This window comes from Anser cygnoides, chromosome 19 (assembly GCF_040182565.1).
Source record: "Anser cygnoides isolate HZ-2024a breed goose chromosome 19, Taihu_goose_T2T_genome, whole genome shotgun sequence".
NCBI classification, from domain to species: Eukaryota; Metazoa; Chordata; class Aves; order Anseriformes; family Anatidae; genus Anser; species Anser cygnoides.
Window position 1 is genome coordinate 12,599,960 of NC_089891.1, and position 24,525 is coordinate 12,624,484.

Sequence of the window (24,525 nt, forward strand, 5' to 3'; positions counted from 1 at the left end):
CCAGTGGGGTGACCGGGGCAGGGGGGTGCGGCGCGGTGGGCTCCCCCCCCCCCCCCCCAGCTCACCAACCCTCCCTGCCTGCAGGCTGGAAGCTGAACCCGGTGGTGGGAGCTGTCTACGGCCCCGAGTTCTACGCAGGTAACTCCTCGAGCCTCAGCTCCACGCTGCGGCTGCGCCGTGATCCACCTTGCCGCGGCTCTGAGTGGCCCCCAGCCCATCTGCCCCTGCCCATGGCATGCACCGCTCCCTCCCCCTGTCACTCTCGCCCTGGGGGCCGTTCCCCGGCAGCCCCATCCCTGGGGCACCGCTGCGGGCACAGGCGGACGCTCTGCCTTGGGACGCCCCGCGGTGACTGCGAGGTCCCAGACGCGTGCTGTCGGGAGCTGCTGCAGAAATCCCGTCTTTGTCCCCTCCCTCCTGCAGTAACGGGGTTCCCGTACCCTGCCACGGGGACGGCTGTGGCCTACCGAGGGGCGCACTTACGGGGCCGAGGACGCGCCGTCTACAACACGTTCCGGGCTGCGCCCCCGCCGCCCCCCATCCCCACCTACGGCGCGTGAGTACCCGGGGCTGCCGGGGGGCTTGGCGGGGGCTGGTACTACCTGGACCCCAAGGGCCGGGGTGCTGCCCACCTCGGGGTTGGGGGGGTCCCACCTTGGGGTGGGTGTCCCGCCTCGGGCTGCAGTCTGGCACGGCCGGGGCACCTCAGCCCCTTCTCGCCCGCCGCCCCCGCGCCCTGCAGCAGCTGCCTCTTGGCTGGCTCCGCTGCTGACTCTGCCCTCGTGGGCGCCCCACAGAAGGCGCCTTGTGCTCGGCTCTGCGTTTGGTGCTGAATCGCTTCAATTCTGCTGCCGTCAGTGTCTGCACTGCCGGGCTCCCGCGCACCGGGGAGGTGTTCAGGAACGGAGGCACAGCTCTCTGAGCACCTGCCCGTCCTCCATTGCTGTGAAAGCCCCCCCCCGGACTGGTTCAGCTCCTCGGGCTGTGCTCTGCCCAGCCCCGTGTCGCTGCCCTCCCAGCATGGGACGTGTCCATCCCCCGTTCCCCTCCACCCCCCCAATCCCGACGCTTCCCAACCATGCGCTGCCTTGGGAGCAGCTTCCTCCAGGTCCCCGGTGTCACCTCAATCCATCTCGGCCAGCGGCCCCGGACAGGCTGCCTGCGCAGAGCAGAGCCGGGGGCGTTTATCACAGCTTCACACCCAGGCGCAGGCTGGGGCACGCGGGTTACGAGCAGAACGCAGGAGAGCCGCGGGCAGCCTCCGTGCAGCTGCAGGGTTCTGCGGCCCTGGGGCGCCAGCAGTGCCTGGGACCGGGTTTCCCCACAGCTCCGCCGCTCGTCCCGCTGCACGCCCCCACCTCGGGGCTGCCGCGCACCCCAGGCACCGCCCAAGGGTTTTGCTGCCCCTGTGCCCAGCGGCGCTGAGCGCGCTGAGCCCCCCGCTGCCCCAACCTGCCCTCATCCCCTCGGCGTGACTGCGGGCGGGCGTTGGGCCGTGAGCGCGGTGCCCGCGAGTGCCCTGAGCTGCCCCACGGCGCTGACACCTCCGCTCCGTTTGCAGGGTCGTCTACCAGGACGGGTTCTACGGAGCCGAGATCTACGTAAGTGCGGCCTCCGGGGGCTGGTGTCGCCTCCGGGGACCCTGTCCAAGGGGTTTGGGGGTGATCAGCCCCGTGCTGCTCCCCGGGGGGCTCTGCCCTGCCTGCAGCCCCTTCCCAGCTCCTGGGCATCGCAGCACAGCGGGGACGTGTGAGGGGGCTGAGGGCGGCCGAGGCAGTGCTGTGCTGAGTGACACCGCATCGGGTCCTGTGCCCCCGGCCAGGCCCCTTGCAGGGGCAGCACCCCGAGGGATTTATGTCCTCGGCGAGCGTCGGTGCGCTGCCTTACACCAGCGTTTAACCTCCATATTTAAAAAGCCATTGGCGATATTTCAGGCGGGCGGCTGAAGGATTTATCTAACGTGACACCTCATTAAAGCGATCAGGGAGGTGACATTCTCTCCTCTAGAAATTTAATTTTTTAAGGTTAATGTTTGTGAAAGCCCCTGGGGAATGGTAATGAGGCTGGTGTGTGCCTGGTGGCACCAGCACCGGCTCCCCGCAGGGTCCTGCCGCTGCTCCAGGGCCCCTGGAGCCAGTGCCTGGGGGTGCCCGGCTGCCCTGGCCCCCTGACCTCCCCCGGCAGGGCCTGGTGGGTGCTGCCCCCACCCTCACGACCACCTCTCTCTGTCTCCCCCACGGCTGCAGGGGGGCTATGCCGCCTACAGATACGCCCAGCCCGCAGCAGCAGCAGCAGCATACAGCGACAGGTAGGCACCGCTGCCCACGGGCATCACCCCTGGCCGGGTGGGGGGGTGGGGGGGGGATGCCCATTTCACCCCCTGCACCATCCAGTCCGGCACAGCCTGGCTGCCGTGCCGCGTGGCGTGAGGATGGAGCTGGCAATATCGGGGTGTCCAGAGCTCCCCGTGCTCCCCCGGGCCTGGGCTGCTTCTGGTGGGGCCCTGGTGGGGAGAAGTGGGGAGAGCCAGGGGCAGTGGGGGGGGGGGGCGTATGAGGGTGCAGCAGCCTCTGGGGGAGCTGCTGAGGGTGGAGGACCCCCCCCCGGGTCTCTAACGTTCCCCCCCCGGGTCTCTAACGTTCCCCCCCCGGGTCTCTAACGTTCCCCCCCCGTGTTTGCTCCTAGTTACGGCAGAGTGTACGCAGCTGCAGACCCGTACCACCACACCATCGGCCCCGCCGCCACGTACAGCATCGGCACCATGGTAAGAGCAGCCCCCGCTGCCTTTCTTTGCTTCCCGACGTGCCCCACGCGAGCTGCAGCCAGCCCGGGGGGGTCTGGGGGCCGCGGGGAGGGGGAGCACGAGCTCTCGGCGATGGCAGGAGCAGCGCAGCCCCCGCCTGGCACCATCCCCACACAGCCTGGCCCCGGGGAGAGGGGGCACCGTCCCCGCACCCCCGTTAGCCCCCCGCTGGAGGAAGCCCTGTGCAGCCCCCAGGGCCTGGTGGGGGGACGAGGACCCCCCCTCCTCCCCCAGGCGCGGGGGGCTCGGGGCCGCGTCCCCGGCAGCAGCGTGCAGGGGGCACCCGAGCGTGCTCACCGCGTGCTCGCTGCGGTCTGTAGCTAGCTTTGCAACCAGCATCAAAGATGAAAAATCCCACTCGTGGGCGGGATCTCAAAGCCAAATGGTCTTTTTCTTCCTTTTTTTTTTTTTTTTTTTTAAACCCTCCCCCGTGTCCCCCTGGCTGGGGCCTGGCTGCCCAGCACCCCTCGGCACCCCCGGCCCCACAGCCCCTCTGTCCCGCGGGGAACCAGCCCGGCTCCTCTGCCGCCCCGCAGCAGGAGCAGGCCCGGCCATGGCAGCCCCAGGGCAGCCGGTGCTGTGACAAGGGCCGCAGGGTTGGGGACAGCGCGGTCTCCGGCCCTGAGCGACCCCGCAGCAGCTCCCTGGAGCCCGGGCGCTGGGGGCCCTTGGCTGTGCCCACCCCGCACAACCCAAGACAGAGGCAGTTTGGTGTCACTTACAAAAAGAAAAAAAAAAAAAAGAAAAAAGGGAAGAAATGGGCTTTGCCTCTCTCTTGAATACTGATTGGCTTTTTTTTCATCTTTGATGTTGCAGGCTAGTCTATACCGAGGAGGGTACAGCCGCTTCACTCCCTACTAGCAAGACAGACCCAGCCCCTCACAACACTAACACTGACTGCTCACTAGAAACCAAACCAAACCAGGCAGACTAAGCGAGGCTGAGCCTCCCGGAGGACCTGAGGGCCCCTGCCCGGGCGGGCTCTGCTCTCCGCTAGGTTTACCTCAAGCTGCTCCGTCCCGCCGCTCGGCCTCCGCTGCCCGCCGCTTCCATCCTGCCCGGCCCGGGCTCGGTGCCGCCTGGGGGGCGGCAGGGAGCGGGGACGGCGCCTCTGCCCCGCCGGGGGTGCCCGGAGCCTGGGCTCGCGGGGGTCCCCAGGCAGCTGCGCCCTGGCTCGTCCCCCCCCTCCCAGGGCAGGACGGGCAGCCCCCAGCCGGCCCCTCTGCACCCCGTAGGAGAGGCAGGAGGCGGTCGCTGCACGCTCCATGGGGACGGGGCTGAGCCGTGGGGGGGGACCCCGGGGACGGCCCCCAGGGGCAGGAGCGCTGCCCTGGGGCCGAGCGTGGTGCCCCCCGAGGCCGTGTGCTCCGCAGGCGCTGAGTGGGGCGCGGGGCTGGGACCGTGTTCGCAGCCGCCCCAGCCAGCGGCTCCTGCACGGGTTGCTCCAGCGACAGCTCTGCCTTTCTGTTTCTGTTGTAGTGAAACTGCAGCCGTTTCCTTCTGGGACCGGGAAGGGCAAAAAAAAAAAAAAAATCACAAAAAAAAAACCAACACACACACATCCACACCCACACAACTAAAAAACAAAACAAAAAAAATAAAAGCAAAGCAACAACAAAGCAAAGAGGCAACAACGAAGTGAAAGTCCCATCCTGTCCACACACAAGCACCGAGCGAGCGAGTCCCCGAGGAGCCCGCGGAGAGCACGGACCGGCCGGACGCGCCCAGCGCCGCCCCGCTGCCCCTCGCGGAGCCGGCGCCGCCGGGCACGGGGACGTCCGCGGGGCCCCCGGCAGCCCGCGGCGCAGGCCCGGGCACCACGTCTTCCTTTCCGCCCGGCGCGGGGTGCCGGCGGAGCGCAGCGGCACGCCGCCCTGCCCGCGCTGGGGGCCGCGGGCCGCCTGGCTCCTGGGCTCCGGAGCGCCCGTGGGTGCCCCAGCGCCGGCCGCCAGCGCGTCGAGGGTGCGAGGCCGCGGCTCCTGAGCGGAGCTTTGCTGAGGCGCTGGGCGTTGCAGGGGGACGAGCCTCTGCGTTTTAAAGGGAATTTTTGTTAAGAGGAGCTTGCAACTCGCTTGCGTTCCCTTTCCCCCCTCCTTCCCCTCCCGACCCATCCCTGACGCACCCGGGGCTCCCACCCCGCGGGGAGTGAACCTGACCCACGCCGCCCGCTGGGACCCCTGCGCTGTGCCGGGACGGGGACGTGCGGGGTGCTCGCGGCCACCCCCTCCCCGCCCGCCCTGCCGCAGGGACCCTGCCGGCCCTCGGCGCGGGGTCCCGGCCGTTGCATCGCCTGCAGGGACCGGCCCGGGCCCCGGGGTGGGTCTGCGGCAGCCGGGGTCCGGCGGCACAGGGTGCCACGGAGCCCCCCCAGGTGCAGCCCCATCCCACGCCACGGCCGGGGCGGCCTCGCCACGCTCAGCCCCCCCGCCCCAGCACCCCGCGTGGCTCCGCCACTCGTCAAACCTCACTTTATAGTCTGCAGACACCCCTGATGCTCCAGCAACGAGCTCCCCCTTTTCTATTCCCAGTGTACATAGCCCCTCCACCCAGGCCCGCGCCCCCGCCCCTGTACAAAGCTCCCTCCATCGCCGTACTGGCTTCTTCCTTACAGCAGAGCCCCTGCGCCGGCTGCCGGCACGCAGGCTGGCGCCGGCCCATCCTGTATGCTTCAAAGGTGTGACCATTCTAATAAACAGTATTATTATTATTATTATTATTATTACTACAAGGATTATTATTATTATTATTGAAATTATTAATAAAGATTTCTTTCTTCAACCAGGGCGACTCCGGTTTTGACTGGGGCGCGCGCACGGGGCACAGCGGGCCTGCAGCCTGCGGCAGGGGAGGGGGTCCCTGTTGGGGCTCCCCCCCCCCCTCCCTAGAGCAAGGGAGCAGGGTCTCGGGGTGGCAGGAGCACAGCCCTTGCAGTGCTGAGCCCTTCATTTTTCAAACCATCAGATAATTTATTTCAGAGCAATTCACCCACCGAAGGAGCAGCAGCTTAAACGCTGACATATTAATTTTCCTGAACGGGAGCCAGTATTGTTTGTGGGACTGGGGCCGGTGCTCCAAGGGAGCCGGGGCTGCGCGACCCCGCTGTGCGGCACGCTCAGCTACGTCCCTGCCTGCTAATTGCTTGCTCACCAGACTGTGATAAAATAATTGCTGCTATAAATTTTCTCTCCTTCCCTGCATAAGATATCCAGGGGAACCAGCACGGGTGAAACCGCTGCCTGCCAGCCCTGGAGAGAGGGCAGCAAGAGCAAGGCAGAGCCAAGGCAGGGCCGTGCAGGGAGGGGGAGCAGCAGCTGCCTGCACCGAGCGGCTCCTTGGGGCTGCAAGTGGAGCCCGTGCCGGCAGCTCTGCACCAGGGCCAGGGCTGGTCCCCAGGCGAGAGGACTGGGAGCTGTGTGGGGGGGTCTCAGGGCAGATGCCCCAGCCTGGATGCACACAGTGACCGGGTGCCCTGAGCAGAGCTGCCCCAAAACTCAGCCTCGATCGACCCTCTCGGCCCCGAGCGGCGGCTCCCCCGCATCCTCCACCCCACCCGGCACGAAGGAGACAGAGGCAGGGCTGTGCCACGCTCGCCTTTAATGCCCAGCTCAGCTGCTGCCGCCAGCCGGCTCGGAGTAGACCAGCACCAGCCGCCCCCAGCGGTCCGGGTCCACGGGCAGCTCGTTGGGCATCACCGGCTCCACCAGGAGCTCCAGCTGGCAGGACTGCCCCGCCGCCGGCCGGGGCACTGCCAGCCCCACGACGCGGAACAGGCAGGCGTGCGCCAGCCCCAGGAGCTGGCGCTGCTGTGGCTGACCCCGGCGGCACCGCGTGCCCAGGCTGAGCACACGGAAATGGTTCGCCCGCCCCGGCGGGAAGGCCCAGCGGAGGGTGAGGCTGAGGGAGAGCTGCTGCGCATCGGGGCCCTCCTGCCACCAGACCTGCGAGGCCGTCACGCTCTGCACCTGTGGCGGGGAGGCTGCCACGCTGGCCGCATCCAGCACCTGCAGAGGGGAGCACAGAACCATCAGGGGCAGGTCCGAAAGCGGCCGGGCACCCAGCCTGCCCTTGCAGCCTCCCGGTGAAGGGGTGCGTGTGGGACACTCACCCGGACCTCCCCCAGGAGGCAGGTAAAACGCGTCTCCTGCGGGCTGGACTGGTGGCGGGACACCAGCAGGGAGAGGTCGCGCAGCACGCAGCCTTGCAGCTCCAGCTCGTAGCACCTGGGAGCAGAGGGGCAGAGCTGGCGCAGGGCTGGAGCTGCCCCCGTTTACCCAGAGGCGCAGGGCACCAGCAGGGCACTCACCGGCTGGTCCAGCCATGGGAGCCGTGGCTGCAGGCAGCGAGCAGCTTGGAGAGGCCGGGTGGCGGTGCCGGGAGGAGCCGGGGGTGGTGCCGGCCATGGGGCTCTGCAGGAAGGGGACCAAGGGGCTGAGCTGGTGCTGTGCCCTAAAGGGCAGGCAGCGCAGGGGGACGGGCAGGGTCCTCACCGGGCAGGGGGGTGACGTTGCCATCATGACAGGTACCCGAGTGCCAGGTGGTGAGCTCCAGGGCAACTGCGAATTCGTCACGGTGCGGCCCCTCCATCTTATAGAGCAAGTTCAGGAAGAGCTTGGGGGGCGCCTGCATCTGGAAAGAGAACAGGCTGATGACCCCAAGTCCACCCAGAGAAAGAGAGAGAGAGAGAGAGAGAGAAAGAGGAGAGAAAGAGAAGATGCATTGGGTTAGGTCTGCTGGGCAGTGCCTGCTGGGGCACCCCGTGGCACACTCACCGTGAGGCCCACGGGGCTGGCACAGCTCTGCCCAGGCCTCCGGCAGCTGTGCCATGCCGGCATGGTGCCAGCCCAGCACTCAGGAGGTGGAAATGGGGCTTCGCCACCCAACTCACCGTATGGCCACGCGCTCCTCGCCAGGAGGGATGGTCCCCTGCACCCGCAGGGAGCTGCCCCCGCACCAGGCGTCCTGCAGGCAGCAGCTGGTGATCAGCTGGCTCTCGCTCTCTGTGTAGAGGGGCTGGATCTCCTGAGCACTCAGGTTGTACCAGGGCCCGGCCTCTTCCTCCTGCAGGACAGGGAGCACTGGGTCAGGCAGGGAGCTGGGAGCAGGACCCCCGCCTCCCCAGCCCAGCCCTCACCAGCTGGAGCCGAGCCACGGCCCCACACCCACCTTCCCGGTGAGGAACCTGCTGGTGCCCATGCCCAGGCTGAAGGAGGTGGCAAGGGGCAGCGTGCAGATGCTGTGTGTGGGCAGGTAGTCTGCCAGCAAGCCCCAGAACCTGGAGGAAAAGGCGGTTGTTAGAGCAGAGACTTTTGTCTCAGCCAAGGCCTGGGGGCCAGCCAGCCCCTTACGCCCCCGTGCTCCACAGCACCCACATCACCCATCCTGGCTGGCAGCCACAGTCCATCGGCAGCTCTGTCCCACTGCCAGGTGCCCCCCACCCGTGGGTGCCCCCAGCCCAGCCCTTCACCCAAGGCCAGCCCCTGCCCCCCCGTGCCCGTGCTCACTTGTTCTCGTTCTGCAGGAAGTTCTCCTCCCCGAGGTGCTCATAGACCCAGCCAGGGGCGAAGATGGCCGCGGACAAGCTGTGCTTGCGGATCAGGCTCAGTGACTGTGGAGACAAGCTGTGAGCAACAACGGGCAGGAGTCGAGGCTCAGGGCAGGCCGGGTGGTCACCTTGTCACCTGCCCCGTCCCCTCTCCCCCAGGTCCCGCTGGCCCTGCAGCGGGGTAGGATCACACGCAGGAAACGCTGCAGCATCTCCCCCTCCAGGGCCTGCAGCACCGCGGTCCCCCAGCTCCATCCCCCTGCGTGCCTGCCAACCCGGCAGCGCCCGGACTTCACCGCCCCATCCTGATTTAGCCTGGTACGGCCAAGCCATCGGCGCAAGCTCAGGGCCCGGCACCAGGGGGAGACCTGGGAGCCTGCTCCGGGCCAGCCCCAGCACACGCACCTTGTCGGAGTCAAAGCCACCACCGACCACATCCCCGCGGGCAAAGACATCAACGCCGATGTAGACGTCGGCGTGGCGCTGCCTGGCCAGCCTGCGCGTACGCTCCAGGTGCTCCTCCTTCCAGTTGTAGTTGACGAACAGCCCGTCACAGGCATCAAAGAACACCCTGGGGACAAGGGTCAGCGTGGGAGGATGCCGTGCCTGCTGCCCACAGGACACCCCACCGAGGGGCTGTGCTGGCCATGGCCTGATCACCCCAGCCCCTGAGGACTGAGGTGTGGGGTGTGTTCATGTCCCCTCCCCGGCGCTGTCTTTGCTCAGGTGAAGCGGCGGGGCAGGCATGTGCCCAGCCACTCACCTATTCTGCTCGTTCAGCTCGTTCTGCCATTTCAGCGCGCCATTCTCCAGGACGCTGTCATACCAAATCACCAGCCCGCCGGGCACGGCGCTGTGCACCTGCGCAGTCAGATGCCGCAGGAAGGGGGCCAAATTTTCCACCGCCACCGCCTGGCAGGAGAGAGCAGAGGGCAGCTGGACACAGGCCAGCTACGGGAGCCCTGCACAGGGACCCACCGGCCACGGGAGCAGTGTGCGCGCCCCGGAGCCGGGGGGGCTGAGCCCCTGCAGGAGGCGGGGAGCGGGGGCAGGCAGGGTGCGGGTGCTGCTCACACTCAGCGTGTTCTCAATGTTGATCAGCCACCCATCAAAGCGGTAGTGCTGGGCGATGCGGGCCAGCTGGTCGCTCACGGCGCGGTACGCTTCTGCCCCACCAGCCAGGAATGCCTCGCACAGCTTCTCCCCACCCGTCCACTCCGTGATGAAGGTACCTGGGGAGCCGGCGAGGGCAGTGTCGCTGCATGCCCCGGTGAACTCACCACGCGCCCCGGGAGTGCAAGGCCTCGGCACCACATCATCTTGCAGCTGCCAGCCCTTCCCTCACCCAGCACGGGGACACCGTTCCTGTGAGCTGCGTTGGTCCAGCACACGGGCGGGATGGTGACGGTGTGGTGGCTGAAGTAGACGAAGATGTCGATGTGCCGCCAGTGGTAGAAGACGTAGGGGTTGCGTGTGGCTGAGCCCTGGATGAACCTACAGCAGAGAAGGAAGAGGGTTAGGCAATGTGAGAATGATGCTGGCGGCCAGCTGCAGGGCTGGGCAGGAGCCTGACTCACTCCCCGTGAGCTGGGCAGAGCAGTGGCACTGTCACCCATGCGGACCCCAGCTAGGACCAGCCCAACACACCGCACAGCTCCGGAGCCAAGAGCCGAGCCCCAAAATCCCTGCCTGGCCGTGGGCTGGGAGCGCGCCCGGCAGTCCTGGAGCGCCCGGCCGCCACATCCCGTCCCCGGCAGCACGCACCGGTCCTCCAGGTAGCCGCCCCGCATGTCGTGGCACACCAGCGTCCGGGGCCTCCTGCTGTGGAGCGGGGGCTGGCGCTGGGCCAGCGGCACAGCGGCGACGTTGAAGTCGTCGTTGCCGTCGGGCTGCCAGGCCAGCAGCTCCTCCAGGCCAGACAAGAAGAAGCTGATGGGTTCCGTGGTGCTGGTGTCGAAATGCCTCGCTGGGGCGGGCGAGAAGCGGGCGGTGGGGTCGGCGGGGCCGGGGAGCGCTGCCCGGTCGCGGTGTGGCTCGGCACCGGCACCGGCACCGGCCCGGCTCGGCCCCGCCACCCAAGGGTGCCTCACCTGGCAGGGGCTGCAGGCGGGTGCTGATGGTTTCGTGCAGGACCGTGGTCCCTCGGTGCTCCGCCGCCGGCTGGAAGCTGCCCGGGGAGCAGGATGAGGCCCGGGGCAGCCCAGCACCGCCGGGACGGGCCAGCACCGTGGCCAGCGCCCGCCGCCCCGGGACTCACACCGAGCCGAGCCGAGCGGCACCGGGCCCCGGCCCCGGCCCCGGCCCCGGCCCCGGCCCGGCCCCGGCCCGCCGCCCACCTCCGCCGCCGCCGGCCGCCCCGCTCCTCCTCGGCCGCCTCGGCCGCCGCCTCCCCGGCCCTCTTCCCGCGCCGCCCGGGCCCGTCCCGCTCCGCCGCCGCCGCCATCGCTCCGCCGCGCCGCCACCGCCCGCACTGCCGGCAGCGGGGCCCGGCCCGGCCTGGCCCTGCCGGGGGCGCGGCCGCGGAGCTCCGCCCGGCCCCGGCCCGGCCCCGCCGCCAGGCCCGGCCCCCCCCGGCCCGGCGCGGGCTCCCTCGGCCCCGAGCCCGCCGGGCCCTGCAGCCGAGGGACGGGGCCGCGGCAGCCGCGGCGCTCCCCGTGTGCCCCCGGGAGCCTCTCCCGTGCCTGGTCCCGGTCAGATCCCCCCCGCCGCCAGCCCCGGGGCACCGAGAACCGCTCGGGGCAGCGGCACCGGCCCGGGCGCTCGGCTCGGGACCGCGCCGTGCTGGTGCTCAGCGCCGGGGTGACCGGGACGTGCAGGCAGCGGACACGTTCCTGCTCCCGGGGGCACGGACGGTGCCAGCCCGCTCCCGGACACCTCCCGGGGCTCGCGTCACCGCGGGACGCCCGCTGCGCTCGGTGGCGGGGCCATCACCGGCCTGGCACGGGGCTCAGCGGGCGGTGGTGTGCCCCTGGGGACAGCAGTGCCGGGGCACTAGGTGGGCCTGCAGCCCTAATTGGCCCTAATTGGCCCTGAGCTGCCCTCCGACCCCCATGAGGCCCGGGTTCTATTTAAGCTCAGCCCTGGCCCCCCTTTCTTCCCCTGCCGTGCGGGAGCGGTGCCGGTCTCCAGCTTAGCCCTGCCTGGGTGAGGCCCCGCCGATCTGGACCCCAACCCGCAGACTTCCCGGCTTTGCCTCAGAGCTGCCACAGGCCTGGCGGATATTCCAGGTAAACCCAGCCGCCATCCCCGGCCTGCCCTGCCCAGCTCGCTCAGGAGCTGTAGGACAGGCACTGCCGGCTTCATCACGCCCTGAGCTCCGGCTCCCTGTCCCTTAGGGAGCAGCCGGCCCTCGTGCAGCCCGTCTCGGGGCTGTCCGTCCTCCCACCGCCGGCTCGGCAGGGCTGTGCCCAGCCCATGGCTCTCGGGGAGCCCCTGCACACGTGAAACAAGAGGATGCACAAAGGTGTGAGCAGGGACCTGACCCGTGGGGTGTTTAATGCGATCACAAGCTGTACAGGGAGTGGGGGGCAGCGTGCTGCCCCAGGCCCTGCTCTGCTATTGCATCTATAAAAATAAAAAGCCTGGCCAGCAGATAGTCTAACCGAAGAGGATGCAGCTGAGGCTGAAGGCCCTGCACCCAGGGCTGCCAGCTGGGAGCCAGCCCCCTCCTCAGCGGGTGTTGGCATCGAGAAGAGGCTGCAACGTGGGGGACAACGAGGGAACCAGCAAGGGGGAACTGCTGGAACCTGCTTCCTGCTGGGTGCACGTAGGGGAACTGCCAGCCCAGGGACACCCCAGTGCTGCGCTGCAGTGCCCCCCTCGCTGGGGCCCAGCTCTGCGGAAGGAGAGTGACCGTTAGTGCCTTTATCGCTGTTCCCCCCTTATCTTTCCTGTTGGGCACTGAGAACCCGCTGCCCTTTTCTAGGAACGAGAGCCTGTAGAGCATGTCAGTGAGAGCTGGGCAACGGAGGTGCCTTCACGCCACAGCACCGGTGGTTTTGACCCTTTTTTGGGTGGTTTGACCCTTTCAGCTGGTGCCAGCTCACAGCCAGTGCCACACGAATCTGTGTCCCAGCAAACCCAGCTCTGAACCAGGCACAGGAGGGGCTGAGGTCCCTGCGCACCCCAGGCAAGCAGCCACCTCCCAGGTCACACATGCAGCAGAGGTTGGAAACGCCTCTGTCTCCTCCGGGTGCATCCGCTCGGCCTCTCAAGGAGCGGGGGATATTCACGCAGCTGCTGGGGTAGTGGCATGTAGAAGGGCTAACAGCTTAATGGAGAGTGGCACGCCCGGGGCGGGGGGCTGCGGGGCTCCCCGCGCCCCAGGGGAGGAGGAGCAGGGCACAGCAGGTGCTCAGGGGTCCCCGCTGTACTTGATGAGGTGGCCGCTGAAGGTGATGTAAGTGTCGTATTCGTCGCTGAAAACCGCGTTCTCGCGCTCGCCCTTGTAGAGCCGCACCCAGACCTCATCCTGCTCCTGCAGCTCCAGCATGACGCTCTGGCTCTGCATGATGCTGCGGTCGCTCACCTGGGCATAGAGGATCACCACCTCCACCCCGTTGCGCATGATGTGCAGGTAGGTCTCCTTCTGGTTCCAGGTGTGCACGTTCAGGCTGAAGTAGTAGATCCCAGGGACGTAGCAGTAAAACTTGCCCGTGAACATGTTGAAGTGGTCGTAGAGGTTAACAAACTCCGTGTCGAAGATCAGGGTCTGGTAGTAGTCGTTGCTGTGCAGGGGTTTCTTGCGGCCCACCGAGAAGGCAGCGTAGTGGCTCTTGCAGCGCTCCCCTGGGGCACCCACGCTGCCCTTCTGTCCCTTGGGCCCTGTGTGGCCCCTGCTGCCGGCAACCCCCATCTTGCCGTACTTCCCCTGCATGCCTCGCTCGCCTCGGTCTCCCTTCTCACCTGGGCAGAGCAGAGGGGACAGTTTCGCTGTCAGAGGCGGGTGCCAACTCCAACCCCAGCACCGGGAGCCCGGCTCTGCACCGGTCCCGGGGTCTGCAGGTGGGCCGGGCGGGCTGACGGTGCCCTGCAGCGCAGGGCGGCCAGGCTGCGGGTTTGGCTGGGGACGGAGCCCCACCAGCCCTCACCTTTCAGGATGGTCATGTTGATCTGGGGCTGGTACTGGGGGTAGGAGAAGCGATGGTCGGGCGGCTCACAGCAGCGAACGCAGCGGGGCCGCGGGGGCAGCCCCTCCTGGGTACCGCCAGCCTTCTGCTCCCGGGTGGGCCTGGGGGAAGGCAGAAAGCAAAGCGCAACAGGGAGCTACGTGTGGGGACGGGGGCCCTTCGCGGTGCCAGGTCTGCTCTGTGCCCCCATGAAGCACCCCCGTCCCCGGGGCCCCCTCACCTGGCAGCGTGGTGCTGGGACGGAGCCTCCTCGGGGTCCATCAAACGCCAGTCGGGGCTGGGGCTGGGGCTGGGGCTGGTGCTGGTCTGGCCGCCCGCAGGAGCGGGCAGTGGCAGGCAGGAGAGCAGCAGGACACCGAGCACCCCGAGCCCCTTCATGCTGCAGCAGCACCCTGTGAGACACCGGGGGTGGCTGAGGGGGGTGGCAAAGCCCAGCAGCACCCAGGGGTGGGCAGGGGGTAGGCAGGGACCCAGCCCCGCAGTGGGATGGGGCTGCAGCTGACGGGCTTTGCGGTCCCCCTCAGCCCTTCTCAGGGCTGGAAGCACGGCTGTGCCCTGCAGCGTCCCCAGCACAGGGCCTGGTGCAGCCCCGGGCAGGGCACAGCCGTGCCTCCAGCCTGAAAAAGGCTCTTCTTGTGGCAGCCCTTCCCCAGCAGAGCCCACAGCGTGGGCACACGCATCCCGCAGCCGCAGGGACCATCTGTAACTAAATGCCCAGATACCTGGGCCCGCGTTGCCTCAGCGATGCTCCAGGGAGCGTCTGGGGAGAGCCGTGTTTGGGGCGGCGGGGGGCTCTGGGGCCCTCCAGCAAGCTGGGGTCTGGGGCCCTGGGGGAGCCAGGGGTGGAGCTGAGCAGCGGTCCTGGGCTGAACGTCCAAGCCCAGAGCCAAGCGCCTGCTCCCGTTCAGCCCTGCTCTGCCTCCCGTCGACACCCAGGAGCAGCAACTTGGAGCAGCAGCACCTGCAAAATGAGGTGGCTCCAGCTGCCGTGGGGCAAAACGGCAGCTCTGCCTGTCCTGGGGGGTCGCAGCCCTGCCCACGGGGGTCTGCACGCCTCCTCCCACCCCCACGGTGCGCCGGCATCCCTGCGCAAACCCTGTGGAAGGGGCTGCCCCTGCCCCAGGAGCTGCTGGCCCCCAACCTGCACCCCTGTGCCTTGGCCCGTTGCACGAGGGAGCCGGACCTGCTGCCCCAGAGCCACGGTGCTGCTGGCGGCCCCAGCCGGGAGCCAGCCACCCCCGGGAGAAACCTTGCTGGGAGCCCACATCCTGCGTGGGGCCAAAGCTAATATTTGCAGTAGCTGGTGGCACCACGGCCCAGCCGGGGCGCCTGCCCTTCCTTGCTTTATCGCCACCGTATCAGCCTGGGGCCGCGCGGAGGCATGGGGCTGAGCACGGCGCGCCGCGCCCTGTGGCCCCAAAGGTGCCAGCTGAGCGTGCGGCACTGCCCGGCTGCTCCACACCCGCAGCAGTGGGGCCCAGGGCGGTGCCAGGGTGCCGGGGCTCCTGCTGGGAGCCGGTGTCCTGCTAGGGCACAGCTGGGCAGTGGCCTGCGTCTGCAGCAAGAGCACAGCCCCAGGTGCCAGGGGTGAACGGGCAGCGGGATCCTGAGACAGGCTGTGGGGAGCCCCACTGGAGTTTGGGGCAGAATCCCACTCTTTTGGTGGCTGCCTGGGTCCTCAAGTGACCTTCAGGGTGGGACAGCCCAGGGGCTGGCTGTCCGCGTCGTCCCCAGAGCACGGGGCTGCGGGGACCCGGACGGGCGCGCTCCGGCAGCAGGCTCGGAGGGCGTTCAAGGGCAGGATGCCTGGCTTGTGAGTCACGGCCATGGAACAGGGAAGGGGCGGAGGGATGGGGAAAATCTCCGAAGGGCTTTCCCTCTGCTCACGCCCTCTGCAAAGGGCCGAGCCCTTCACGCGCTTCTCCCGTGCCTGCCCTGCCCCAAGGAAGCCCCGGCGCGGGGCTGTCGCCCACCTCCCAGCCCTACCTTGGCCCGCGTCCCGCTGCCGGGAGAGGCAGGGCTGGCGGCACCGCGGGCAGCCTGGCGCCGTGTCCTGCCTCCCCGTGCCCTGGCCTGCCGCCTGCCCACGCACAGCCCCACGGGCAGGGGAGAAGCAGCGTGGAGCAGCCCAGCCTGGGGCTCGGGAGCAGACACCAGCCAGGGAGCAGCAGCCCCGGCTCTCTGAGCCCCGCCTGGCCTCCAGCTGTGCCAGCCATATGCCGGCGAACGCAGCTCGCAGCCTGCCGTGCTGTCGGGAAGCCTGTGGCTTTCTCCCTGCCCCAGGACCGCAGCGCTCAGGCCTCCCGTTGAGCCAGACGATTCCCGGGAACCTGCGGCAGGCTCAGCCCCGGGGAAAACACAGCTTTGCTCAGCGGGGAGGAGAAATCCTTAGCCAGGCTATTCCCACTGAGAAAGGCGGCGTGTTTGCAGGCTGCAGGGCTGGAAATGGAGGCGAGCGTGCTCTGTGCACGTGGCGCTGCCTGCGGCATGCGGGGCTCCCCAGCACCCCGAGCAGGCGTCTCCCCCTGCCCCCCGCAGGCACGCCGGGCAGGCAGCACGCACATACGCACGGGCAGCTACGGTCTTGCTGAAGGGACTCTGTTTTTTCCTGTCGGGGTTGGATGCTCTCCAGGAGCAGTTCGGAGATTTAAATTCGGTGGCTGCTAAAGCCCCGGGACTGCAAGTCAAAACATCCTGAAAACATTCCAGGCAGCATTAAAGACCAGGATGAAAGAAGAGCGAATGCGGGGGAGAGATGAGCGGGTTCAGGGCGCTACGGAGGCAGCAGGACCGGCACGCCCTCCTCGCCCTCCCTGCTCTCCCGTGGTGGTCGCAGCCCCCCCTGAGCCGCAGCAACTGGAGCTGGGATGCCTCTGGCGTCCAGGGATGTGCTGGTGGGACGGTTCCCCCCAGCCTGTTGCCACAACAGCTGGGATGTTTGCGGAGCCATTTGCAAAATGGGAGCAGCCCAGACCCGGCGGGCAGCGGGGTTGGAGCTGCACGGGGCAGCTGCAGCCAGGCACCGACGGGGAGGGTGCAGCCCTCCAGCTCCTGCGGGCAGTGCCGGTGGGAAGTTGTGCTGGGGACCCCGGTAACTATGGTGTGGAGCTGCCCTGGGCTGGCCCAGCCCTGGCTTTGACGTGCTCGTGGGAACCGACTTTTTGGACACAGGGCTCAGGTAGGGCTGGGGGGGCTGCGGTGGACCCACGCCGTGTTGGGCCTGTTCTGCAGGCTCCAGCACTAACTCCTTCCCAGTGCCTGTTCCCCCAGGGCTGCTGCAGGTTGAGATGTCCCTCTCAAAGGACACGTGAGGCTCAGCCCTGCGGTCCCCACCACCCCCTTGCAGGTAGGGCAAGGTCCTTGCCCAGCTAACCGGGGCACGGACAAGGGGATGGACCCTCGCTGGACTTGCCCCAGGGCACCCATGCACCTGGCGAGGCTGCGCCGCCTCCTGGGTGAGTCCGCTGCCGGAGAGCCCGTCGCTGACAGCAGGCACAGATGTGCACATGATGTGCAGCTCCACGGCACTCATCCCCGGGTCGGCAGCCGCCCCCAGACCTGCCCCACACCTACCTCTGGGGCTGCTCTCTCCTGGCGCTGCCTTCCCTGCTCTAGAGCATCGCCCCCGTGCCGCGCTGCCAGCCCTGTGGCACAGGGCAGAGCCTGCAGCGGCTGCGCTCCCTGCCTCCGGCAGCCTCCTCTCCTCCCCTGGCCGGGCGGAAATGCACTTTCTGGGAAGCAAAAGGAGGAGAGCGAAGAAGCAGCGGGATAAACACAGCGAGCAGCCCTCCCCCTGCCAGATGTGAGCCCAAGGAGCGCGGGCGGCCGGCGTTAACCATGTGTGTGCCTGCAGCGCTGGGCCTGCCGCCACTGCTGTTACGGGCCCGAGGTCAAGGTCAGGGAAGGGGGGCTCTTAGGTCAGGGAAGGGGGGCTGTTAGGTGAGGGAAGGGGGCTGCCGGGCCAGAAGCACCCCAGATGTTGGAGGCAGAGTCCCTGGAGGCTGCGGCTCTGCTCTGGAGCAGGGTCTGCCCCACGCTGGGAGAGCCACCAGCGCCGTCCCTCGGGGTCCTGGAGCCCACTGAGCCCTGACCGGGGCCGGGACTCCCTCGGGTGCCCTGGGCACCGGTGCTGGGCAGACCCCCGGACACTGCCCCCAGCACCAGGCAGGATGGGGCTCAGCTCCCTGCCCGGCACAGCTCAGCCAAGTGACGGGGGGCACTGGGCCTGTCCCAGCCCCTGGTGCAGGGCGGTGGCTGGGGGTGAGCGGCGGTGACCGGGGGGGACGCGGGGCCGTGCCGGGGGGCTCCGGGCCGCCCCCAGCCCCCCCCCCCCCCGGGGGGCACACAGGAGCTCTGGGCGCCTCTGTCCCCTGTCCCAGGGCAGCCCCCCCGGAGGTTTGCCTGCTGCAGCCTCCTGAGTCCCGGGGAGGCCCTGGAAGGAGCCCCCGGGCCCTGTGCGGTGCGGTGCGGTGCGGGGCCCCGGCGGCCCCCATGGCTGCGTGGCGGGGGGGTCCCGCTCCCTCCCAGCTCCGGGGCGCAGCGGGAGCGGCCTTCCCAGCTCTGAGCAGGCCGCGGCACGGACTACATCTCCCAGCAGGCCCCGCGGTGCAGTGGGCTGCGCGGCGAGGGCGGTGGCGGCGCGGGGGATGCTGGGAGCGGTAGTTTTCGTCCCCGCGGGGCGAGGCCCGGGGTAATTTGGCTGCCGCTGGCAGCCGGGGCGGCGCGCGGGGGCTGCTGGGAGTTGTAGGCGGCGGCGGCGGCGGCAGCGGCTGCGCGCGGCGGGGGAGGAGGCGGCGGCGGCTGCGCTCGGGCGGCGCCGCGGTGAGCGGGGCACCGGGGGGGGGCACCGGGGGCTGAGGCCGTGGGGCCGGGCCCGGGATCTCGGGAGCGGGAGACCCGCGGGGTCGGTGCTGCCGGGGCCGCTGTGCTGGGGGCACCGGGGGCGGCGGCGGCGGGGTCCCGGGGGACCGAGCCGGGCCGGGCTGGGGGCGCCGGGGGGGGCCCGAGCGGCTCTGCCCGGGGCGGTGGCACCGCAGCCCCCGCGGCTGCGGCCCCGGGCGGGGGCGCTGCGGGCCGAGGGGCGCCGCTGGGGGGTCCCGGGGGGGTCCCGGGGGGGTCCCGGGGGCGCTGGGCCCCGCCCGGGCCGCGCACCGGTGCCCGGCCGCCACCCCCGGGGACGGGGGTCGGGATGGCGGGGGGCGGGGGCCGGTGCACGGCGGGACCCCTGCGGGGGGCGCAGCGCCCCGGGGCCGTCCCTCCCCGGCTGCCCCGTCCCGGTGCCCGCGGCCCCGCCGTGCCCGGGGGCTGCCCGGTGCCGGCCCCCTCCCCGCCCGGTGCCGCCCGGGCCTGCTGGGAGCTGCTGGGAGCCCAGCACCGGGCTGGGGCCCTGCGGCACCCGGTGTGCGGCCGCTGGGGACAACCGGCCCTAGTGGGGGGCTGCCGCCCGGCGGGGGTCCCGGCCCCGTGCTGCACGGGGCGAGGTGGGAACGGGAGGCACGGGGCAGCCCCGGGAGCTCTGTGTGCAGCCCCCGGAGCTGCAGGAGCCCGGGGAGCTGCCACGTCCCCGGTGCCCTGCGGAGAGAGGCAGCACGGAGGGGCACGGCCGGGACCCCCCCGGTGGGCGCACCTGGGGCGAGCTGAAGGTGCCCCCCTGCCACGTCCTGCCCGGGGGGGTGATGTGAGCGGGGACGGGCCTGGCTGGGGTGCGGGGGGGGGCAGGGGGGCTGCTGCCACCTTTTTTTTTAAAAAAAAACCAACGTTAGGGCTGGGCAGGTCTGGGTGTGCGTCCCTTGGACCTGGGCGCTGCACTTCCTGCTCGGGCGATGGCATCCTGCTCGGGCGGAGCTGCCACGTGTCCCCGCGTCCCCACCGGGCCTGGGGGCGCGCTCGGCACCACCGCGGGAGCTGAGCAGCCCGGCCGGCGCTCCCGAGGCGAGGGGCTGAGGGCTGTCCTTGCCGCCAGCTCGAGGAGCGCTGCCGCGAGCGAGCCTCCTCCTCCCCGGGCCGTGCGGGGACGCTGCCCAGCAGGACGCCCCGACGTGGGTCCCGAGGGTCGCTCCTGCCTGGTTTGCTGCAGGCCTCTGGGTGGGCAGCGGTGCCGGGCCAGCTGTGCCTGCCTGCTGGGACACTGGGGCTCAGCCCAGTCTGGGGGGGCCAAGGGGGAGGATGAGGAGGGGCTGAGGATGGCGGAAGGGCTCCCGCAGCAAAGCAGGCCCTCGGGGGGCGGCTGCCGCCCTGCACGGTGCAGCGGTGCCTTGTGCTGCGGGGCAGGGGCTGGGGCCGCCCGCCTCCCCGTCGCGTGGGGTTGTGCCCCGCCATCCCCCCCAGGCTCTGTGGGGCTCCGGGCCCCAGCTCTCACCCACTGCTTCCCCTCTGTGCTGCCAGGTTCTCCTCGGCCCCAGTCTGATGCCCGTCCCGCCGTGCAATGAGTCTATGAGCCCCCTGCGGATCAGCGTGGGCGGCCTGCCTGTCCTCGCGTCCATGACCAAGGGCGCCGACCCCCGCTTCCGACCGCGCTGGAAGGCCATCGTGCTGTCGTCGGCCTGCGTGGGCTTCGTGCTGCTGCTCTTCTGCTTGCACCGGCCCTCCCCGGCGCGGCCCGTCCCTCCCAATGCTCACAACTGGCAGCTCCGGCTGCGGGCAGAGGACCGCTACAATGACACCTACCCGCTGTCCCCACCCCAGAGAAACCCCGAGGGCGTGCGCTACCGCATCGGGGTCATTGCGGACCTGGACACTCAGTCCCGGGGCTCTGAGGAGCACACCTGGTTCAGTTACCTGAAGAAGGGCTACCTGGTGCTGTCGGCCAGCGGGGACAGCGTGACGGTGGAATGGGACAAAGAGGAGAGCGTGCTGCGGTCCCACCTGGCCGAGAAGGGCAGGGGCATGGAGCTCTCGGAGCTCGTCGTCTTCAATGGGAAGCTGTACTCCGTGGATGACCGGACGGGGGTGGTCTACCAGATCGAGGGCAGCAAGGTGGTGCCCTGGGTGATCCTCTCGGACGGGGACGGCACCGTGGGGAAAGGTGAGCCCCCCCTGTCCTGCCCCGCTCGCTCTGCCTGAAGCCGCAGGCGCGGAGCAGTGAAACCCTCATCCCTTTGCACCTCTCTGTCACCTCGCGCGCCTGGCCAGGCTGGGGGGGCTGCGTGCGGCGCTGAGCTGTCCCTTGTGGCACCCGGGGGAGCGGGGACGTGGGGTGGCCTAACAGCCGTGTGCCGGCCGGGCCCCGGCCTGGCTCGTGCCGCTCTCTTGCCGCAGGTTTCAAGGCGGAGTGGCTGGCAGTGAAGGACGAGCACCTGTACGTGGGGGGCCTGGGCAAGGAGTGGACCACGACCACGGGCGAGGTGGTCAACGAGAACCCCGAGTGGGTGAAGGTCATCGGCTACAAGGGCGACGTGGGCCACGAGAGCTGGGTGGCAAACTACAACGCGCTGAGGGCTGCGGCTGGGATCCGACCCCCAGGTACGGAGCCGGGCTCCCTCCCGTCACCGCGCGCCCCTCGCCCTGCCTGGGCCCGGGGTCTCCCCACAGACAGCGGGAGCAGAGTGAGATTTAAAGGAGGCTGGGGAAGCCGGGGCTTGCCCTGCCCGGTGTTCTCCCCTCTGTCTGTGAGCAGCTCGGGTGGCTTGGCTGGTGCTGGGGCAGCGGGAGGGGGGCCAGCACCCGGCAGGAGGCAGCGGAAACGTTCGCAGCTTTGGTCTGCGCGTGGCCGTCCTCCCCGCGGCGCTGCCTTTTTGAGCAGGGCTGGGTCCTGCCCTGGCAGGCGGGCGTCTGTGCAGCCTGGCGGGGTGCTGCTGCCCCATGGCACCAGACCCCGCTCCCTGCTGTAGGTTACCTGATCCACGAGTCGGCCTCCTGGAGCGACACGCTGCAGCGCTGGTTCTTCCTGCCGCGCCGCGCCAGCCACGAGCGCTACAACGAGAAGGCAGATGAGCGGCGAGGCACCAACCTGCTGCTCAGCTCCAGCCAGGACTTCGGGGACGTCACGGTGGGACGGGTGGGTGAGGTGGTCCCCACCCACGGCTTCTCCTCCTTCAAGTTCATCCCAGACACGGATGACCAGATCATCGTGGCGCTGAAGTCAGAGGAGGACAACGGCAAGATCGCCAGCTACATCATGGCCTTCACGCTGGACGGACGCTTCCTCCTGCCGGAGACCAGGATCGGGAGCGTGAAATACGAGGGCATTGAGTTTATTTAACAGACTTTGCACTGGACCGGAGGGGCGGGGAGGACGGGGGCTGCGGGGCAGGCCCTGCGCTCGGTGAGGCGCACGCTCCGAGGGACGCCGCGCTCGCAGCTCTGTGGTTGGTCTCGGCGTCCCACGTAAAGCGTTGGCTTTGCTGCAGCATGTGTGGTGCGAGTGTTTCGGCAGTGGCACCTGGTGGCAAAGGACTGCCACCACAGGGTGCTGCGGCCTGCCGCCAGCCCAGGCTCAGGGAAGTTTCCCCGCGCTGCAGCCATCAGTGCCCGGCGCCTCCGCGGGCTGCTGGCGCCGGTGGCAGCCACGCTCTGGGCTCCAGCCGAGGACAGAGCCCCCGCTCGCCTGCCCTGTGCCAGCCTGTGCCCGGGCTGAGGGCACCGTCCTCGCACCCCTGCGGGCCTGTGCCCAGGGGCGGCGCTGGCCTCTGCTCCCTGGTGCCATCGGGAGCCTCCCTGGCCTTGGGCAGCGCCTTCCCCAAATTACCTGGGGACGGGGCCCGACCTGGGCACAAGGGCCCCTCAGTGCCAGCAGCGTGTCCTGGGGGGGGGGGGGGAGCCCCTGACCTGCCTCCCCAGCACCCTACTGGGAGCACAGAGGAGCTGTGGGGGCAAATGTCCCCATGTCCCCCACGAATGCGAGGGGAGGAGCGTGCTTGAGGGGGACGTTGGCCAGACCTGTCCCTGGGTTAGGACACGACCGGGGGGACACGGCCACAGCAGGGCGTCGGGCAGGGCAGGGGAGGGCGGGCTGGCCGAGATGGTAGCTGCAGGGGATTTCATCAGGCTGTTTTTCACCAGTCAGCTGGTTTTACTTCCCTTTTTGCATAAACCATGTGGCAAGTGAATGGGTAACGGTTTGCTTGGGCTCGTGCTTTCTGGGGAAAGCTTCGTGTGGGAGGGACTGAGGGGAAGCCCCCGTCTTACCACGTCCCCTTGCTCCACGGCTGGGCTCAGAGGAGCAGGCAGCAGACAGAGGCCTTGCGGCCAGACCCCTCCCTGGGGCCGTGCCCTCCCGACTGCCACAGGAGCTCGGAGCAGGGCTGCGAGGGGACAAAAGCACCAGTGCCAGCCTGGCTGCTGCCCCCAGACCTTGCTGTGCCCGTCTCCCATCCCCGTGGGCCCCAGGAATGGTGCAGCCTCTCCCCTCATTTAGGCAGAGGGCTGCAGGCAGTCGCGGGCCCCTGGCTGTAAGTGGCCGTGCGTGGAGCCTCGCTCCCCACGCGTCCTTCCCTCCTGCACCCGGCTGCGCTGGGAGAGGCGCCGGAGGAGCGAGGCCAGGGCAGGAATGGGGGCCAGGAGCGCGCAGCTTCGGCGCAGCAGCACGGGGGAGCCTGCGCCAGCTCCTTCCCCGTTCTGGCGGGTTCGGGGTGATACCGTTAGCGGGATACACACACGGTACGGGCACGTGCTCCGTGCCTGTGCTGCTGCGTGGATGCACACTTGGGGCTGGCTGCTGCAGTCCGGGCAGGTCCCTTGGCCCCCATGCCACCCCCAGCTGCAGGGCCCGGTGGTGCCCGGGGAGCGGGGGGCCCGTTCCTGGGGCAGTGGTGCTGTGCTCGGGTGGGAGGACCCACGGCAAGGCGTGCAGGGAGGAGCCGGGGGCCTCCGGAGAGCTCAGCCGGGCTGGCCCTTTCCCATCCCCCTGCTCTGCCCCTGTTTACAGTGTCCGGCATCTCTGGAGAGCTGCGTAAGAACCACGTTAACAGCTGGACATGTGTTTCCATTTAGCCCAAACAACAATGACTCACGGCGGGGCGCTGGGCTGCGAGCGGATGCGCTCGTCTGGGGGCACCAACCTGCTCCCAGCACGTGGGGTGGCGCCGGCCCCATCCCTGCCCGTGCCAGCTGCCCGTGGTGAGCGCTCTGCCCTCACTTGTGCCACGCTCAGCTCGGCTCCTTGGCCTGGCCCAGGGCCCTGCAGCACCCATCTTGGCCCCAGGGCTGTCCCTGGCTGTCCCCCCTTGCCCCACGGGCGGCGGGGCTTCGCAGCACCACGTCCCCTCCCGCCCCAGCCTGGCCCTTATCTCCGAGAGCTGGCAGGACCCCACCTCGCCCCTCCTCGGGCTGCTGGACCCCAGGGGCTGGGGGGCTGCCGGGGCCATACAGCACAAACGGGACCAGGCTGTACGGTCCCTGTGCCCCCCAGCCCTGCGGAGCTCTCAGAGCCAGGCCCCTGCTGCCACAGCCTCTGGCAGCCCTGCGGCGAGGCCAGGGGCCTGGAGCCCCACCGCCAGGTTTCATCCCAGCACCGCAGCAGCAGGAGCACAATTCACCTCCCATGGGTTCCCTGCCGGCTCAAGCAGGGCTGGGACCGGGTTTTGCTGCCCGCATTTCTGCTGTTTCTTCTCATCCCAAAGGCCCAGAGGCTCTGAGGCTTCAGACGCGGGCAGCCGTAGTGGCCCAGCTCCGCGGCGAGAGGCTGCCTCAGGAGCAGGTTGTGTGGCCGCAGTGCTGGCCGTTCCCCCAGCGTGTGCCTGCGGTGCCCGGCTTGGCCACGCTCGGAAGCTGCGTGGCCGTGCCCGGGGGCAGAGCTGGGCTCCCTGCTCGCGCCGCTGGGCGCTGCAGGACGGGTGCGGGGAGGCTGGCAGCGCCCCAGCACCCCCGGCAGTGATGCAGCCAGGGCAGGGACGAGGTGGGGAGTTCTGGAGATGTGCTCCAGGCCGGAGGGCTGCAGGCCGTGGGGAAGGGGCCGGAGGGCTGCGGGCACGTTGGAGCCGTGCAGGACCCCCGGTGATGGTCACGGGCCGGCCGTGCCCCCCGACGGGAGGCGGTGGGAGCGGAAGGAGGGGAGCGGGCGAGGGGGGCGCGAGGGGGGGAGATGAGCCGGAGGAGGCGGCAGGAGAGGAAAT

General features: G+C 69.5%; 4 protein-coding genes across 23 annotated transcripts in view; 2 read left to right on the top strand and 2 right to left on the bottom strand.

Annotated features, from left to right (window-relative positions):
• The window catches only part of RBFOX3 (RNA binding fox-1 homolog 3), a 175,332-nt gene extending 169,751 nt beyond the window's left edge, over positions 1-5,581 (top strand). For 16 of the 17 annotated variants that reach the window (XM_066980216.1, XM_066980219.1, XM_066980222.1 and 13 more), the window contains 6 exons: positions 85-138; positions 424-556; positions 1,562-1,601; positions 2,247-2,308; positions 2,686-2,764; positions 3,620-4,276. In XM_066980216.1, the coding sequence (XP_066836317.1) occupies positions 85-138; positions 424-556; positions 1,562-1,601; positions 2,247-2,308; positions 2,686-2,764; positions 3,620-3,664 (413 nt within the window). In that variant the 3' untranslated portion in view covers positions 3,665-4,276. The other variant, XM_066980217.1, reaches the window with a different exon arrangement.
• Positions 5,582-6,380: 799 nt separating this feature from the next.
• Positions 6,381-10,852, bottom strand: ENGASE (endo-beta-N-acetylglucosaminidase). Its single transcript, XM_066980205.1, has 14 exons — positions 10,682-10,852; positions 10,436-10,512; positions 10,110-10,311; positions 9,691-9,839; positions 9,420-9,577; positions 9,109-9,257; positions 8,751-8,916; positions 8,305-8,408; positions 7,967-8,075; positions 7,689-7,861; positions 7,291-7,445; positions 7,107-7,209; positions 6,909-7,023; positions 6,381-6,804 (listed from the first exon to the last, which is right to left on the bottom strand). Exons 1-14 carry the CDS (start codon positions 10,786-10,788, stop codon positions 6,409-6,411), a joined length of 2,163 nt encoding a protein of 720 aa, XP_066836306.1. The 5' UTR covers positions 10,789-10,852; the 3' UTR covers positions 6,381-6,408.
• Positions 10,853-11,809: 957 nt separating this feature from the next.
• Positions 11,810-17,244, bottom strand: C1QTNF1 (C1q and TNF related 1). Of its 2 annotated transcripts, XM_048050355.2 has the most exons (5): positions 17,048-17,244; positions 14,197-14,435; positions 13,695-13,866; positions 13,436-13,575; positions 11,810-13,250 (listed from the first exon to the last, which is right to left on the bottom strand). In XM_048050355.2, exons 3-5 carry the CDS (start codon positions 13,850-13,852, stop codon positions 12,700-12,702), a joined length of 849 nt encoding a protein of 282 aa, XP_047906312.2. In that variant the 5' UTR covers positions 13,853-13,866; positions 14,197-14,435; positions 17,048-17,244; the 3' UTR covers positions 11,810-12,699. The 2 variants fall into 2 exon arrangements, with proteins under 2 accessions (XP_047906312.2, XP_047906311.2); XM_048050354.2 differs by lacking the exon at positions 14,197-14,435 and having other exon boundaries at positions 17,048-17,241.
• Positions 17,245-18,138: 894 nt separating this feature from the next.
• CANT1 (calcium activated nucleotidase 1) lies at positions 18,139-21,821 on the top strand. 3 transcript variants are annotated; one of them, XM_066980206.1, is made up of 4 exons: positions 18,139-18,295; positions 19,859-20,498; positions 20,732-20,935; positions 21,304-21,821. In XM_066980206.1, exons 2-4 carry the CDS (start codon positions 19,880-19,882, stop codon positions 21,672-21,674), a joined length of 1,194 nt encoding a protein of 397 aa, XP_066836307.1. In that variant the 5' UTR covers positions 18,139-18,295; positions 19,859-19,879; the 3' UTR covers positions 21,675-21,821. The 3 variants fall into 3 exon arrangements, with proteins under 3 accessions (XP_066836307.1, XP_066836308.1, XP_047906310.2); XM_066980207.1 differs by lacking the exon at positions 18,139-18,295 and adding an exon at positions 18,296-18,377; XM_048050353.2 differs by lacking the exon at positions 18,139-18,295 and adding an exon at positions 19,200-19,512.
• Positions 21,822-24,525: the final 2,704 nt, after the last annotated feature.